The sequence below is a fragment of the Saimiri boliviensis genome, chromosome 5 (assembly GCF_048565385.1).
Source record: "Saimiri boliviensis isolate mSaiBol1 chromosome 5, mSaiBol1.pri, whole genome shotgun sequence".
NCBI classification, from domain to species: Eukaryota; Metazoa; Chordata; class Mammalia; order Primates; family Cebidae; genus Saimiri; species Saimiri boliviensis.
This window is the reverse complement of record NC_133453.1, coordinates 130,338,571-130,355,250: the sequence shown is the minus strand read 5'-3', so window position 1 is coordinate 130,355,250 and position 16,680 is coordinate 130,338,571. Positions and strand designations below refer to the sequence as shown.

Genomic DNA, 16,680 nt, shown 5'->3' with positions numbered 1-16,680 from the left:
CCAGTAGCTAGGCAAGTCCTGGATAGGTCCTTTCTCTAAGGTGAACTTTCTCAACCCTGATTCCCCCCATCTGACTACAGAGGCTGCTCCCTACTAGGACCAGTGACGCACTGGAGAGAAGTGGATTTCATGGGGCCTGGGGGCTTAATCCTCTTCGGGATCCCACTGTCCTGGTGGAGAAGGCTGCTCAAGGGGTAGACAGAGAGGATGGTGTCCTCGTGCTGGGACCTGCTGGTGGACACAGGGCTGAGGCCCTGCTAACAGCTCTTCTGTCCCCTTTGGTGCTCAGTAAAGAGTGAGATGGCCTGGATTTGAACACTGCCCTTTCCCCAGTCTTGGGTCAGTGATCTCACACAGTGTGGTTATGGGAACAGACTCAGCAAGCCAGAGCCCAGGGCTCTGCCCCCATTCCTTGCGTAGCTTTGGGCAAATTGCTTAACACCTCCTGCCCAGTTTCCTAAGCTGTGAGATTAGGTGATTATACCTAAGGCCGAGTAGGGATGAGGTGAGTTAACACATGAAGCACTGAGACGGTGCCCAGCACATAGTACTAAGCAACTGTGATTAGCACTGTTGCCATTATCATTAACCTTCGAGCTTCTGTTTTCTCTCTTTCTCTCTCTCTCTTTTTAAGATGGAGTCTCGCTGTGTCACCAGGCTGGAGTACAGTGGCACAATATTGGCTCACTGCAACCTCCACCTCCCAGGTTCATGCAGTTCTCCTGCCTCAGCCTCCCAAGTAGCTGGGACTACCGGTGCCTGCCACCACGCCCAGCTAATTTTTGTATTTTTGGTAGAGTCAGGATTTCACCATGTTGGCCAAAATGGTCTCGATCTCTTGACCGTGTGATCCACCTGTCTCGGCCTTCCAAAGTGCTGGGATTACAGGCCTGAGCCACTGTGCCCGGACCTTCTGTTTTCTTACCTGTACATTTTTTTACAGAAATAGTGTGGCATATTGGACTTTCTGGCTCTCTGGTGGGTGAGCGAAGGCATGTAGCTGTTTTGGCCAGTGAGATGTGAAAGTGGTGTGTGTTCTTCCAGGCCAAGCATTTACTTGTCAGCGCTAGGCTTTCCAGAGCTCTGTCCCCGCCCTTTGGCATAGTGACTGGCGACATGGTGGCAGCTCTGTCATCTGGGTTCCTGGGACTGGGATCGATGAGAACACTCATCACCGCCTGAACCGTGATGCATGTGTTAATAGTATCAGCAAGAAATAAAATCTTTCTCCCGTACACTGCTGAGATTTGGGGGTTGTTTATTGCTGCAGCTGACCCTCATCCATCCTGATTAAGACAGAAAGTCATAACCATGTTGAGCTTGGTGAGGATTACATTTTATACGTAAAATGTCCAGCACAGTATCAGGTACGTGATAGTCGTGCATCTGATTCGGCTCCCTTCCTGGCCAGAATCTCCTACTGATTTTTAGCAATAAGTGTTGCTTCATCTTTCAGCAGAGTTTCACAGGCCTTGACCCCTTACCTCCTGTCCTGTGCCTTCTGTGTGAAGGCAGAGCTGCTGCCCTGGTAGTGCCCAGCATGGTGCCCCATCTGACCCATTCTCCTGGAGTGGAGAAGGCGTCCATCTCAGTAGCATCTTTCAACTTGTAATCACAGCTCCCGCTCCCCCGTGACCAGAGGCTGCAGTCACCCTGGGACTCAGCGGTCAGTCCTAGAAGTTAAAGTGGCTGCCCTTCAAGTGTGCTTAATGTTTGGGTGCATTAAGTTAAGAGGCTGGAGCATGCGCGGAAGGCGCTGAAACCTTGGCCGGCCCTCTGGGTCTGTCTGGACCTCCCTTCACTTTCCAGGCTTTGGCTGCAGGCAGAGAGGTAGGGCCATGTGTAGAGTAATCTTATGATTCATTGTCCACAAGGGACACTGTGCATGTGTCTGGGTGGGGAAGGAGACACAAGTTTCAGAGCATTGGTTAGTGGGACTATTGATCTTGTTCTCAGAACAGCAGGCCAAGCCAGGTTGTCTCACTGCCACACTGTCAGAGGTTGCGAAAGGGCTGTGGTTCTGTGCTGTTGGGATGGGCATTGGCTGGGAGCTGTTTGATGCAGGGACCTCATGGGATGGCCTCAAGAGGAAGCCTGTTTATTACCAAGCATTGTCTGAAGCAGACATCCTCACCCGTTCCCTGAGCCTTGCTCCATTCTAGAACTGCCCAGTGGGCAGCCCATTCCTGTGCAGGAGGCATGGGGGCCAAAATGAGGCAAGGAAGATGGGGTGAGGCTGAGGGCTGGGAGGTCCAAGTACTGCCCAGCAAACTGACCACCCCCTGAGACCAGAAGGCGTCATTTCATGATTCTTGTGACTTCACTGCAGGTTTCAGATCTTTTCACAATAAAAAGCTGAATCAAGACCAAAATAAATAAATATACACACTGAAAAACATAAATAATTCTGATCAGTTACATTTTAAGTAAAAAGATACATATAGTATAGAATAAAGATACATAAAGGTTTTTTTGCCATTTATTTATGTTTTATTTTTTGAGGCAACCTCTCTGTCACCCAGGCTGGAATGCAGTGGCACTTATCTTGGCTCACTGCAACCTTCACCTCCCAGGTTCAAGCAATTCTCCTGCCTCAGCCTCCCAAGTAGCTGGGACTAATTTTCATACTTTTAGCAGAGACTGTCTTTTACCATGTTGGTCAGGCTGGTCTCAGACTCCTGACATCAGGTGATCCACCTGCCTCAGCCTCCCAAAGTGCTGAGATTAGAGGAATGAGCCACTGTGCCCTGCCAGCTTTTTTTTTTTTTTCTCCAGACAGAATCTCACTGCCACTCAGGCTGGATATAGTAGCGCAATCTCAGCTCACTGCAACCTCCACCTGCTGGATTCAAGCAATTCTCCTGCCCTCAGCCTCCCAAGTAGCTGAGACTACAGTCGGGTGCCACCATGCTCCGCTACTTTTTTTTTTTTTTTTTTTTTAGTAGAGACAGGGTTTCACCTATGCTGGCCAGGCTGGTCTTGAACTCCTGACCTCATGATCTGCCTGCCTTGGCCTCCCAAAGTGAAAATGCTGAGATTACTGGCGTGAGCCACCATGTCTGGCCACTTTTTTTTTTTAATGGTCCATTGAAAGGCAGCAACATGGCTGGGCGCCCTCACGCATGGTTGCTGCCAGCACAGCCTCTGAAACCCACGCAGGGGACCTCAGGCCGGGTGGCTGGTGCCTCCTAGCCTGCTCTGCCAGTCCTCAGGAGGGGACAGGAGAGCGAGGAGTCCATCCTTCCATCTCCTCAGTTCCAAGAATGTGGCCTCCAGTCTCAGGTTCCTCATCAGTAAAATGGGAATGGTGGAAGTGGGTTTTTGGCGGGGCACAGGGCCTGGCAAAGGGACACGCTGAGGTCCTCGCAGCTCGGTGTTTTCATTAAGTCATCGTTGGTGGAATCCTGACTTGGATGCTCCAGTGCATACTTGGTGCCCGGAAGGGCCAGGTTTTGCGTTGCTGTCAGCATTTGCTCCTGCTGGGTGGCCATGAGCCACCGTGCAGATTGTTCACTGCATAAGGGCTGAATTTCAGCTGCGTTTGCCCAAGCTGAGCCACATCTGCCGTTACAAGATTGGGCTTTTCCGAGTTTTCAGAGGTGCTTTCCTGCTAAGCCAGAGACCTGGTACACTGGTGGCACACTGGCAAACTGAAAATTCATGCTGCGGGAGTGGGGTGGGGTTTTCAGTGTGTACCAAGGGGTCATGTGGATTGACCGTGGCCCTGAGCTCCAGAGGTGATTTGAGCTATTCTGAGCCCAGTGCCTCTGTCCTTCCCCCGTGAAGAATGACCGAGCTGACACCCTCATTTTGAGCCTTGCTAACTGTTGGTTAGTGGAGGCAGATGGGAAGGGGTTAGTGCTGCTGCCAAACTACGTCAGGCCTTGCTGAGCATGGCATGGAAAAAGCAGCTCTGATGGCATCCTGGTTCCTATTTCTCTCAGAATAGGCCTTTAGCATTCTGTCACCGGAATCTTCTGTGAGTGCGGCAAGTTTTCTCTGGAACTCGAAACTCGGAGTCTTCTGAAAGTCTTACCCCCTGGCTACTTTCTTTCCTTGTGTATTTAGTTAACTTTCCAAAGATGACAGGAGAAGCAAGCTGGGCACACTGTTACTTGGCACATTTCAGCCGAGTCTGTAGGTAAGGATTGCCGTGGGGAGTGGTGCTTCTAAGTGGATCCGCTCCTCTTAGCAGGGAGAAGGGTCGCAGGTCTGTGGCCTTGCAGCATTGTACAGTTACACCATGTGCCTTAAATCCATAAAAGCCTAGGACGACGCTTAGGTCATCAGAACAGCTCTGTGATACGTGCAGAGGGACAGTGTCTGATTGATTATGGCCCAAAGGTGTGAGCCCTGGGCATAGGGAGGCGTCCCAGGACCTGCTTTTGGACCCTCTCACATGCCCCCCATCCCTGCCACTGGGAGCCTGTGGCTTAGGCCCTAGTCTGAGGCTGGGTGTATAATTGGTACTGAACACATATATCTTGAGCAACTGAAAATAATTGCACAGACCCATTCTCCTGGGTGCTAGATGGAAGGGGTGGAGGGACACACAGAGCTGAGACCCCTTGCTGAGACAAGCAGCCCCTGATCACCAATTCAGGGCACTTGATAACCCCGTGAATCCTTAAGTGACAGGACTCAGCAAGAGGGGGCAGACTGGGGGACCACAGGACTCCACACGGCCCTCTGCACAGGCTTCCATCTTGGGTAGGTGGCAACACGTCCAGCATCCATTCCCACTCCCAGCCCTGGTCCAGTCCGTTCAGCAGTCCTGGGGAAAAAACCTGCTTCATTCCTCAAAATTCCAGTGAACGTATTAGTATAGAGTTGTACCGGTCAGTCCTGGGTGTAGGCCCCATCACAGTGGTTGGGAGGATGACATTGGCTGATTGGCCAGACCTGGCATGCGTCCACTCCCCACCTGATCCCCAGGGCCCAGTGATGTATAGCACCCGGGGGCCAGTGTCCATCCTGGGATCCCACCTGCTGAGCTGCCTGGAGGTGGGTGGTTCCCAGAAAAGTCAAGGTGTGAGTGCAAGGAGGAGGTGGGGTTGTGCTGGCACGAGTGAAATGGCACCTGTCCCCCGCATGTCAGTTGTCACAGCTGCCTGGCCAGCATTCAGCACTGCCTTGGCCGCCTTCTATTCTGGGTCTTGAAAGTGGCTGGGCTGGCAGTCAGGGTGGAGGTGATGTGAATGAGTTTCGTGTGCTGTCTCTCAGGGCTTCATCATGGGCATAGGAAGAGATGGACGGGTCCATGCCATCAAATCGAGTGACTTCTGTGCTGGGATCTGTCCGGCCATTGAGGTCACATCAGCGAGCACCACGCATGGGCCTGCCTTTCTGGGCCTCCTGTGCAACTGGGGAGACGGTGCACAAATAACATCCCCAGAACCTGAGTGGGCCTCAGCATCCTTGCCTGTAGGTGGGGCCCCAGTGCCCTCAGTTGGGATCAGGCTGAGTCATCAATTGGGGTCAGGGGCAGGTGCTTCTGCTCTTGGCACAGAGGTGCCCCAGGCTGGCGGCTCCCTGGGGGGTGGGAAACTGCCTGGGTGTGTACGTGAGTTGCCAGTGTGTTCGTCAGGCATTCTTGGCGCCGACTGTGGTGGGATATCTGTCAGCTTTGGGAACCTGGGCTGCCGCTCACTGTTGGCTTGGAGAGGTCAGTGCTCTGCCTCCTTCTCAGGACCATTGTGGCTGCTCTGTTTTAATTTGCTTTTTGGCTTTCTCAGTCTTTTGAGTCTTTCGTCGTCCCACCCATAACCCCCTCCAAAGGGAGTCTCTGCCTGGGTGCCCTCAAAGGCACCCCAGTTAACACAGCGCCCCTGAGTTGAGTTGGTACTAGGTGTGTTGGTTCCAGGGCCGCAGTACTAAGGTGAGGTAGCTGGGATCCCAGCAGGGGCTGTCTGTAAGGAGAATCCCAGAGGGGCTTGGCCCACACTTGGAATGTCCAAGCCCAGGCATTCAAGATGCTGTTCAGCCCAAGCTCAGCACTAGCTACCACCCAGCAGGGCAAGAGTGGGGCAGGGGGCAGGTGCAATGAGCTGCCTAGGGACCTAGAGCAGGGAGGCCCTTGGAAACAGAGGTGTGTTGATAACGGAACTGATAGCAGCATCAGGGCCCTTGAATGTTATCTTAGTGGAGAGGATTTGGGCTTAGGAGTCCCAGGGCTTGAACTGGAGTTCTTCCTGGTCCTTAACTCTCATTTCCCCCAGCACAGTCTGCAGACCAGAGGCAACAAATATCTCTTAGAATGTCCTGACACTGGCTGGGTGCAGTGGCTCACGCCTGTAATCCCAGCACTTTGGGAGGCCGAGGTGGATGGATCGCCTGAGGTCAGGAGTTGAAGACCGACCGGTCTGACCAACATGGTAAAACTCCATCTCTACTAAATACAAAAAATTAGCTGGGCTTGGTGGTGCATGCCTGTAATCTCAGCTATTTGGGAGGGTGAGGCAGGAGAATTGTTTGAACGCAGGAGGCGGAGGTTGTGGTGAGCCGAGATTGCACCATTGCACTCCAGCCTGGGCAACAAAAATAAAACTGTCTCAAAAAACACGTCCTGACACTGTAGAGTGGTGAAGGAGGGGACAGAGCCACATTTGGGAAATTGATGACCAAGGGGCTGGTCTGGAGTGAGGAAACTGGAGTGAAGGTTTAGCAGTCACAGCAAGATTTGGTGAAATGTCGCAGGGTCTGGATTCAGGTTGGGCAGTTCTGATCATTCATGGCCGAGCTGTTGGCACAGCCTCCCTCGGACCAGGTCAGCGCAGCCTCTCAGGCTCCATGCCACTGCATCTGAGGGCCCAGCCCTGAGGATGTGCTCAGGAAGTAGTTACCTTGTGTCCCCCATGTGTCAGTTGTCCAGTGAGTTGTGGAGGCCTGAGTAGGATGTGGATCTCACTTTACAAGAAAACAATAGTGACGTACAGGGTGGAGGTGGAGCTGGGACCACAGGGTACAGCCTGAACCTGCTTCCAGTGCTCTCGCCCCAGCCCCCAACCAGAAGGGCTTACTTCATCGCCTCGGAGCCCTGTGGGCTGTGGGCTGCAGGGTTAGACAGCAGTGCCTTAGGCAGGGCCTGGGTCTTCGTTCTGCCTGGAGCTTGGGGGCTCAAGCAGCAAGGCCAGTTTGGCCCCTGTGCCCTGCCTGCCTAAGCCCAAAAGCAGGGACCTTGCCTAACTCTAATCCCTTCAGTTTCTCTGGCTCTTTGCCAGGGGAGGAGTGAGCAAGAGAGAGCCAGGTAGCCGGACACTCGTTTCTAATTGCATTGAAGCATGAAATCGCTTCCTTCCTTTACCAGATTATTACCTAAGTAGGAAATTGACTTGGAGCAGGAGGCTGCAGGGGAGTTATATACTTTTGAATATTAAAAATGAAAAACTTTGTTGTTTAGGGTTTTTGTTTTTTGGCCCCATTACCAGCAGGAAGACAGCAGCACAGGCTTTTAGGGAGTCAAGATGCTGGAATGTAGTTCGCTTTTTGGCCACATTTTCTCTAGGCATATGAGTTTTGCTGGATGTTAATGACAGTGCTTTGGAAATCCCTCGGATCGAGCAGGCAGTGAACCTGTTTATTGGCACAGACCGTCACTCTGAGCACCAGATCCCCAGGCATGGTGGAGAGGAGCAGATGAGAGAGGCAGGGGAGGTGTCGCTCAGACCTAGGATCCTGGAGTCACTTGGGGGACTGGGGAAGCTCTGGCTGCATATTCATCTGCTTTGGCTGAGGCAAATCTGGATCGCTTCAGTTAGAGTTCAGCATGTCCTGCTGTCATCTTGGGTCTCTGCCTTGGTCTCAAGTGTGAGTCACTGGTGGGCCTGCCTTCAGGCCATCACTTGCACAGCTAGGTGAAGACCCCCATGGAGACACCTGGATTCAGAGAACATGTCTCCACTGAGCACTTGGGCCATGATGGCAGCTCGTGGGGATGTTCCCAAAGGCAAGGGGCATGTCTGGCCAGTGCCACCTGGAGCCCAGCCCAGGGCAGAGTCTTCTGGGAGCAGGGAAGCGGGTACGTGAGGCTCTGCTTGGGTGTCCACAGCAAACCCTGCAAGGATCAGTCACCTTGGACAGAGATCAGGCTCCAGAACTGGACAGCCCATGTGCGAATCCCGGCTGTGGCGATTTGGGTAGTTTCCTTGCTTCTCTGAGCTGTGGCTTCTGTAGCTGTACAGTGGGACTCCCAAGAGAAGCTTCTGCAGAAGGCTGTCATGAGAGTGGAATGTGGTCTAAGGCACTGGTTCCTTAGCACTGCCGGATACCTGCCTGAGTCAGGAATACCGCCTGCATGTTCTCTTAACCATGGGAGGCAGCCTCAACTCGAGCTTGCCTCGGGGGTGGCTCATCGGCAGGCCAAAGATGTTTGTCCCAGAGCTGGCCCATACCCGGAGAACAGAACCAGTTTCCACAGGGCAGAGTGGGATCCAGCCACTCTTGCCTGTGTTGTCCTTGGTGATGTGGTTGTGGGAGAGGGGCTTGGTTTAGCAGAGGTGAGCAGAGAGGAGGTGAGAGAGGGGCAAGGGGGCTCGTGCTGAAGAGTGAGCCCTGAGAGGGCAGATGGACAGGAGGGGCTCCTCTGACCTGTGGGCTTGTTCCCCTACAGGCTGGTGCACCATGTCGGTCAGCGTCCACGAGACCCGCAAGTCGCGGAGCAGCACAGGCTCCATGAACGTCACCCTCTTCCACAAGGCCTCCCACCCGGACTGTGTGCTGGCCCACCTCAACACGCTACGCAAGCACTGCATGTTCACCGACGTCACGCTCTGGGCGGGCGACCGTGCCTTCCCCTGTCACCGTGCCGTGCTGGCCGCCTCCAGCCGCTACTTTGAGGCCATGTTCAGCCATGGCCTGCGGGAGAGCCGGGACGACACTGTCAACTTCCAGGACAACCTGCACCCAGAGGTGCTGGAGCTGCTGCTGGACTTTGCCTACTCCTCACGCATCGCCATCAACGAGGAGAACGCCGAGTCGCTGCTGGAGGCGGGCGACATGCTGCAGTTCCATGACGTGCGGGATGCCGCCGCCGAGTTCCTGGAGAAGAACCTCTTCCCCTCCAACTGCCTGGCCATGATGCTGCTCTCGGACGCCCACCAGTGCCGCCGGCTGTACGAGTTCTCATGGCGCATGTGCCTGGTGCACTTCGAGACGGTGCGGCAGAGCGAGGACTTCAACAGCCTGTCCAAGGACACGCTGCTGGACCTCATCTCCAGTGATGAGCTGGAGACCGAGGACGAGCGGGTGGTCTTCGAGGCCATCCTCCAGTGGGTGAAGCACGACCTGGAGCCGCGGAAGGCCCACCTGCCCGAGCTCCTCCGCAGCGTGCGGCTGGCGCTGCTGCCGTCAGACTGCCTGCAGGAGGCCGTCTCCAGCGAGGCCCTCCTCATGGCGGATGAGCGCACCAAGCTCATCCTAGACGAGGCCCTGCGCTGCAAGACCAGGATCCTGCAGAACGACGGCGTGGTCACCAGCCCCTGTGCCCGGCCACGCAAGGCGGGCCACACGCTGCTCATCCTTGGGGGCCAGACCTTCATGTGCGACAAGATCTACCAGGTGGACCACAAGGCCAAAGAGATCATCCCCAAGGCTGACCTGCCCAGCCCCCGGAAGGAGTTCAGCGCCTCGGCGATCGGCTGCAAGGTCTATGTGACAGGGGGTAGGGGCTCCGAGAACGGGGTCTCCAAGGACGTCTGGGTGTACGACACTGTACATGAGGAGTGGTCCAAGGCGGCGCCCATGCTGATTGCCCGCTTTGGCCACGGCTCAGCTGAGCTGGAGAACTGCTTGTATGTGGTAGGGGGACACACGTCCCTGGCAGGTGTCTTCCCGGCCTCACCTTCGGTCTCCCTGAAGCAAGTGGAGAAATACGACCCTGGGGCCAACAAGTGGATGATGGTGGCCCCCTTGAGGGATGGCGTCAGCAATGCTGCAGTGGTGAGTGCCAAGCTGAAGCTCTTTGTTTTTGGAGGAACCAGCATCCACCGGGACATGGTGTCCAAAGTCCAGTGCTATGACCCCTCAGAGAACAGGTGGATGATCAAGGCTGAGTGCCCCCAGCCTTGGCGGTACACAGCCGCCGCTGTCCTGGGCAGCCAGATCTTCATCATGGGGGGTGACACGGAATTCACGGCTGCCTCGGCCTACCGCTTTGACTGTGAGACCAACCAGTGGACACGGATTGGGGACATGACCGCCAAGCGCATGTCCTGCCACGCCCTGGCTTCCGGCAACAAGCTCTATGTGGTCGGGGGCTACTTTGGGACCCAGAGGTGTAAGACCCTGGACTGCTATGACCCCACTTCAGATACATGGAACTGCATTACCACGGTGCCCTACTCACTCATCCCCACAGCCTTTGTCAGCACCTGGAAGCACCTGCCTGCGTGAGGAGCCCTGCCGAGCCCAGCCAGGTGAGCCCCTGGCAGCCCAGAGCCACTCTGGGTCTGGAAGGGTCATGGGGGAACGCAGTACCGCCTGGTCCCACTCTGGGTGAATGAAGGTCACCGTGTCTTCCGGGGAAGTCTGGGTGGGCAGCAGGTGGCTGGTGTGCTCTGGTGTCAACTCCTGGCTCTGCCTTCTATTTGCAGTTAACCTGGAGCAAGTTATTCAACCAGGCTACAAAATGGGGACAAAAACCTTAGTTAGACCGGCAGGGTGGTTCCTAAACATGGCTACACTTCCAAATCACCTAGGGATCTTTTGACAATGCTGTGTGGAACTTAGGTCAACCTGCAAAGTCTGAGGGTGCGATCTCCACACAGCCAGCTCTTAGTTTTGGCACCAGGTGCAACAAAGGGGGCCTCCCAAACCACCGTCTGTCAGTTTTGCCAGAAGGACTCACAGAACTCGCTGAATGCTATTAGGCTCACACTTACAGTTTATTACAGGGAAAAGATACAGATTAAGCTAAGTCAAGGGAAGAGATGTGTGGTGGGGCAGAGTCCAGGAGAATGGTCCCCTCCCCATGGAATCAGGACAGTGTTACTCTCCTGGCACTGATGAGTGATGATATGTATGAAGACTGCCAACCAGGCCCAGGCGCAATGGCTCACACCCGTAATCCCAGCACTTTGGGAGGGCTGAGGTGGGCAGATGGCTTGAGCGTGGTTCAAGACCAGCCTGGGCAATATGGCAAAACCCCGTCCTACTAAAAATACAAGAAAATTAGCCAGGCGTGGTGGTGCACACCTGTAATCCCAGCTACTCGAGGGGCTGAGGTGGGAAGGATCACTTCAACCTGGGAGGCGGAGGCTGCAGTGAGCCAAGATCATGCCACTGTACTCCAGCGTGGGCAACACAGCGAGACTCCATCTCAAAAAAAAAAAAAAAGATTGCCAACCAGCGTGTCTACATGGTGGAGTCCCCCAAATAATGCCAAAGCCTGCATGGTGGGGACAGGCAGCCTTGGTTTGGGTGCTGTCTCTCCTGGGGGCAGCTGTGTGCTCACCAGCGTGCAGGGACTGGGGAGAAGTCCTTCCTCAAAGCCGGCAGGTGTCTGGCTTGAGCAGGTCATCCTCGAGGGCCCTGGAGTAGGACTTCCCGCAGAGCGGGTGTCCGTGGGTTGCTGCTGCACCTTCACTGTGTGGAATTGCTGTGAAAACAGGCGACATGCAAGGGGCTCTGTAGGAGGCGATGGTGAGATGGAGACACTGGGAGCAGCTTGGGCCGGGCTCTGCAGACCCTGCAGTGAAGGGAAGGAACAGGCGGGAGGAAGGTCTCATCTACTGCTGGCGGAATCCCCTGAGAAGCTGAGCTGGGGGCAGGGTCAGTGTGGGGTCCTGCCATGAGAGAGGGTGTCCCAGCCAGCCTGGCAGGGCAATGGGGTAGATGCCAGAGAAGGGCTTTGTGCCTAACACACCCTCTGTGGCCCAGCCTGGGAAAGGCCAGGATGTGTGCCACTTGGCCTTTCTCCCAGCTCTTGCTCTCCTGGGCCCCTCACCCCTGGGATGGGGGCAGGAGATCCCTGGGTACGCTCTGCCTTCAGCACAAGAGGAGACTATGGAAGGCGAGCTTCCCCGCCGGAGGGAGCCTCCCGCAGCGCTGAGTGGTGGCACTGATCCCCATTTGTGGGCTCAGCTTCAGGTCATAGGAACCCTGTCAGGAGCTGGCCTGAGCTAGAAAATTAATTTTCTCAATGAGCCAGGGCTGCTGACACAAATGCTGATAGCTCTCCCCAGGGAAGGCAGTCATTCTTAGCTGGGATTGCTTCTCAATGGAACCTGATGGTTCAGCCTCTAGATCAGACCCAGCAAGCCTTTGAGTCCCTTAAAGAGACACGATGCAGGCTGGGTGCGGTGGCTCAAGCCTGTAATCCCAGCACTTTGGGAGGCCGAGGCGGGCAGATCACGAGGTCAAGAGAGTGAGACCATCCTGGCCAACATGGTGAAAACCCATCTCTACTAAAAATACAAAAATTAGCTGGGCATGGTGGTGTGCGCCTGTAGTCCCAGCTACTCGGGACGCTGAGGCAGGAGAATTACTTGAACCTGGGAGGCGGAGGTTGTGGTGAGCCGAGATCGTGCCACTGCACTCCAGCCTAGCACCTGGCAACAGAGCGAGACTCTGTCTCAAAAAAAAAAAAAAAAAAAAGAGACACGATGCAGCCGAAGATGGCCCAGGCCCAGACATTGAATCGGCAAACACAGTGTTTGGGCTCACAGAGGCCAGCCTGAATAGGAGCAGTGCTTTGCTTTGCTTTTTTTTGAGACACAGGCTCACTCTGTTACCCAGGCTGGAGCGCAGTGGAGTGCTATCTGCAACCTCCACTGCCCTGGTTCTAGCAGTTCTTGTGCCTGAACCTCCTGAGTAGCTGGAATTACAGGCCTGAGCCACTGCACCCAGCCCACTTTTCTCTTTTTACAGCTTTTCTGTGTTCTTTCTTTCTTTTTTTTTTGGAAACAGAGTCTCGCTCTGTCACCCAGGCTAAAGTGCAGTGGCACGAATCTCAGCTCACTGCAACCTCTGTCTCCCAGGTTCAGGCAATTCTCCTGCCTCAGCTTCCCCAGTAAGGGGGACTACAGGCACACCACCATACCCAGCTACTTTTTGTATTTTTAGTAGAGACAGGATTTCACCATGTTGGCTAGGTGGATCTCAAACTCCTGACCTCAGGTAATCCACCTGCCTCAGCCTCTCAAAGTGCTGGGATTACAGACGTGACCCACTGCGCCTGGCCTTCATCTTTTTTTTTTTTTTTTGAGACGGAGTTTCGCTCTTGTTACCCAGGCTGGAGTGCAATGGCGCGATCTTGGCTCACCGCAACCTCCGCCTCCTGGGTTCAGGCAATTCTCCTGCCTCAGCCTCCTGAGTAGCTGGGATTTCAGGCACGCGCCACCATGCCCAGCTAATTTTTTGTATTTTTAGTAGAGACGGGGTTTCAGCATGTTGACCAGGATGGTCTCGATCTCTTGACCTCGTGATCCACCCGCCTCAGCCTCCCAAAGTGCTGGGATTACAGGCTTGAGCCACCGAGCCCGGCCTTTTTTTTTTTTTTTAATCTGCTCTCTTTGGAGAAAAATCAGACCTGCCAAATTTCCTAATTTCCTGAGGACTGAGATTCCAAGAGGATATTGGCATTTCCTCATTAATTCCCTGTTGCTATTCTCTAGGTCATTTAGGAACCTGGGGAATGTCACTTGTGGGAAATGGAGGCTCCTTCCACCCAAGGCCAGCCAGCCCGGGAAGGGTGAGGGGGCCCATGCTGCTGGCCTCAGGCAGCTAAGACCATCTCTTGTCTGAGCCTCCAGACCAGGGTTGCCTCAGAGGCTCCCTCCCACCTGGCCCTGGCTGTCAGCTGGACCTAGTGAATTATCTGCTCCTCCAGGAATTGCTCTGCTCCGGCGCCCTGGAAGGGAAGCATGCATAGTGTCTGCTGTGATTTTTTTGGCTGCTCTACCCTGGACTGGTTACTGGATTCCCCTGAGGCTCAGCTTCCCTATCTGGACAATGGGAGTGGAAATCGTATTACGCATAGCACTTGAATAGAGATTAACGATTGCCACTTTAAGAAGCGGCTTTAAAAGGGGTAGCCATGGAGGTTGGGGGATACTGATTATGATGGTTTTGGGGTGCTGTGGGCTGCAAGGGCCTCTAGATGTCCCTGCTTAACCCCTCCCTCTAGAAAGGCCCATCCCCCCAACTGCTATTCCTCTGTGGGCACATGCCCTGTTCCTTCCCGAGTCCTCCTCAGTGTGTCATGGAATTGCTGTCATCAGCCCCATTTAGGGATGAAGAGGTGGACACACAAGACTGAGCCAGTCCCAGGTCTGACTGGGAAGCTACTTCCAGACCCTGTCATCCCAGAGCCACCTCCCCAAGGCGTTCGTAAGCCGCTCTGGGCTGTGTGTTTCCCAGCTGCCACATGGAGTCTGGGTTGCTCTTAGGCTTCTGCCATTGCCCTGCGTTCCAGCCGCTTCCTCCTCATGGGCCTGGCAGCCATCCAGAGACCCTCTGCGCAGCCCCTCCTCTGCCTGAGGCGGCCCCACTCTCATGGCTTCTGTCTCCTCGGGGTGACCCTGGGTTGTTGCCATGCTCTGCAAAGCCCCTCTTGTCCACCTTCTGCCTGGACAGCTCAGTCTCCCAGTTGTCTTCAAAGGCAGGGAGTGAACTGGGCTCTCCATGGACAGGCCTGCAGCAAAGAAGCCAATGCCCGGGCATGCCTAGCCCTCCCCGCGTCCCCAGAAAAGGGAACCGCATTGGCTGCAAGCAGAGCTCTTGCTGCTGGGCCACTCAGGCAGCCACTGTGGCACTGCCAGGGCTGAGCTGGAGGAGACCCCCGACTCAGGCAGCTGCAAACTGGGGCCTGTGCTGTGGCTCTGAGTGGGAGGGACCGAGCCCTGGAACCAGGCAAGGCTTGCAGGGAGCTGGGTGGAGTGCCCTCGACAAGGACAGAGCCAGGAAGGGTGGAAACAGGTACGCCTGCCTCCTAACTCCCCCCACCCCAGGGTGGGCTCCCCCCCGTGACCACAGCACTTGTCACTGAGCCCAGGTCATCGGCCACCTAGAGCGTTGTCTGGCAGTGCCTGGGCCCGAGATGGCTTCTGTTGCCACCCCATCCCCACCCCTGCCCATTCCCCTCCCTGACCCTGCTGTCCCAGGCAGAAGCGGGGATCAGGCCAAGGGTACTGGTGAGAAGTCCAGTTCTCGCCAGTCCCCATGAACATGGCTGAGTCTCCCGCGTCCATGCCGGGCCCAGCTGTCCCTATGCCTGGAGGGCGCTTTGCAAGATTTTGACATAAGCTTCAGAAGCCACCAGGAGGTCCCTTGGACAGTGGCCTCTCCTCTGTATCCTGGATTGTGGCCCCTGTATGTCCCCAAGCGTTTTCTTTTCCCTGTCCTGGCCTCCTGTTGGTGTGAGCATCTGCATGGCGTCCCATCATACTCCCAAGCTGTTTGTTGGCGGTCCTGCTGTTACAGGGCGCCCACTAGGGCCCCGAGAGGGGAGATAGTTGCCATCAGGTGAACGGTGAGTAAGGCTGGAGCAGGACTGGAGCCTTGAGTGTGCCACGTGCCTGCAGGCACGTCCAGGGAGCTGGCCGCGGGCATCCTGACGTCTGCGCACCTGGCACGGAGCACAGGCTTGGCCAGCAGCTGCCCAGGAGCAGCGGGGACTTGCTGAGCTGGAACCAGGGTGATGGCAGGACCTCCAGGGAAGCCCCTTGCTCCAGTGCTGGGGTGAGAGCCACAGCCTAGGGGGTAGCAGCCAGCGGCCGCGGGAGGCCCCTGGTTACCCAGTAAGGGTGGTCTTGCTGGAAACGTTCTCTCCTTTTCTCTCCCACTGGGTCCTCCCCCCAGGCCCTTTAAGGTGCAGTCCCCCAACCCTTCTCTCCCCACCCACCTCCAGCATGGGGGGTCGCTGAATGTCAGGCAGGTGTCCAGCTGTCGACAGCTCGTCCTCCCTTCACAGGCGTTACTGGGGCCTAGCCACTGTAGCCACGGGGGTGCAGGGTGGGGGCTTCGGTCGCAGCCCTGGGAAAGGCCAAGCGCGTTAATCACTGTGGCTTCACTGCTGCAGAAGGGCAGGGCAGCACTTTCTCCCTGCGTTAAAGGAAGTTGCTACAGGCCAGGCACGGTGGCTCACGCCTGTAATCCCAGCACTTTGGGAGGCCGAGGTGGGCAGATCACCCGAGATCGGGAGTTAGAGACCAACCTGACCAACGTGGAGAAACCCTGTCTCTACTAAAAGTGTAAAAAATTAGTTGGGTATGGTGGCACATAGCTGTAATCCCAGCTACTCGAGAGGCTGAGGCAAGGAAATCGCTTGAACCCAGGAGGCAGAGGTTGTAGTGAGCCAAGATGGCGCCATTGCCCTCCAGCCTAGGCAATAAGAGTGAGACTGTCTCAAAAAAAAAAAAAAAAAAGAAAAAAAGGAAAAGAAAAATTGCTACAGGTGGGAAATCTTAGAGTGCAGGCCTGAGGGTTTCTACCAGCCTGGAGGATTGGGCCTGGCTAGGCAAGTGCCCAGGATGGGAGTCCATCCGTCCAGTTATCAGCAGTCATTCGTTCCTGTGCCAGGCTGGGGGATAGGGCACCATCCCACCCTCGATGAAACAGGCTGAGTCCAGCGGGGCAAGCCCTACACCAACAACCCACAGGACGCACGCTGGCCAGGGCCTGCGGCACACAGGAAATGCAGGGTGGCCGCTGCCCCCCATCCACTCTGCAAGCTGGAGGATTAGC

At 55.5% G+C, this 16,680-nt stretch overlaps 1 protein-coding gene across 3 annotated transcripts in view; it reads left to right on the top strand.

Moving 5' to 3' along the window:
* The window catches only part of KLHL25 (kelch like family member 25), a 41,862-nt gene that overhangs the window by 17,457 nt on the left and 7,725 nt on the right, over positions 1-16,680 (top strand). For all 3 annotated transcript variants that reach the window (XR_012517827.1, XM_039480099.2, XM_039480098.2), the window contains one exon: positions 8,609-10,412. Coding sequence is in view for 2 of the 3 variants with exons in the window: in XM_039480099.2 (XP_039336033.1) it covers positions 8,620-10,389 (1,770 nt within the window). In the remaining variant the exon portion in view is untranslated. The remainder of the gene's footprint in view (positions 1-8,608; positions 10,413-16,680) is intronic.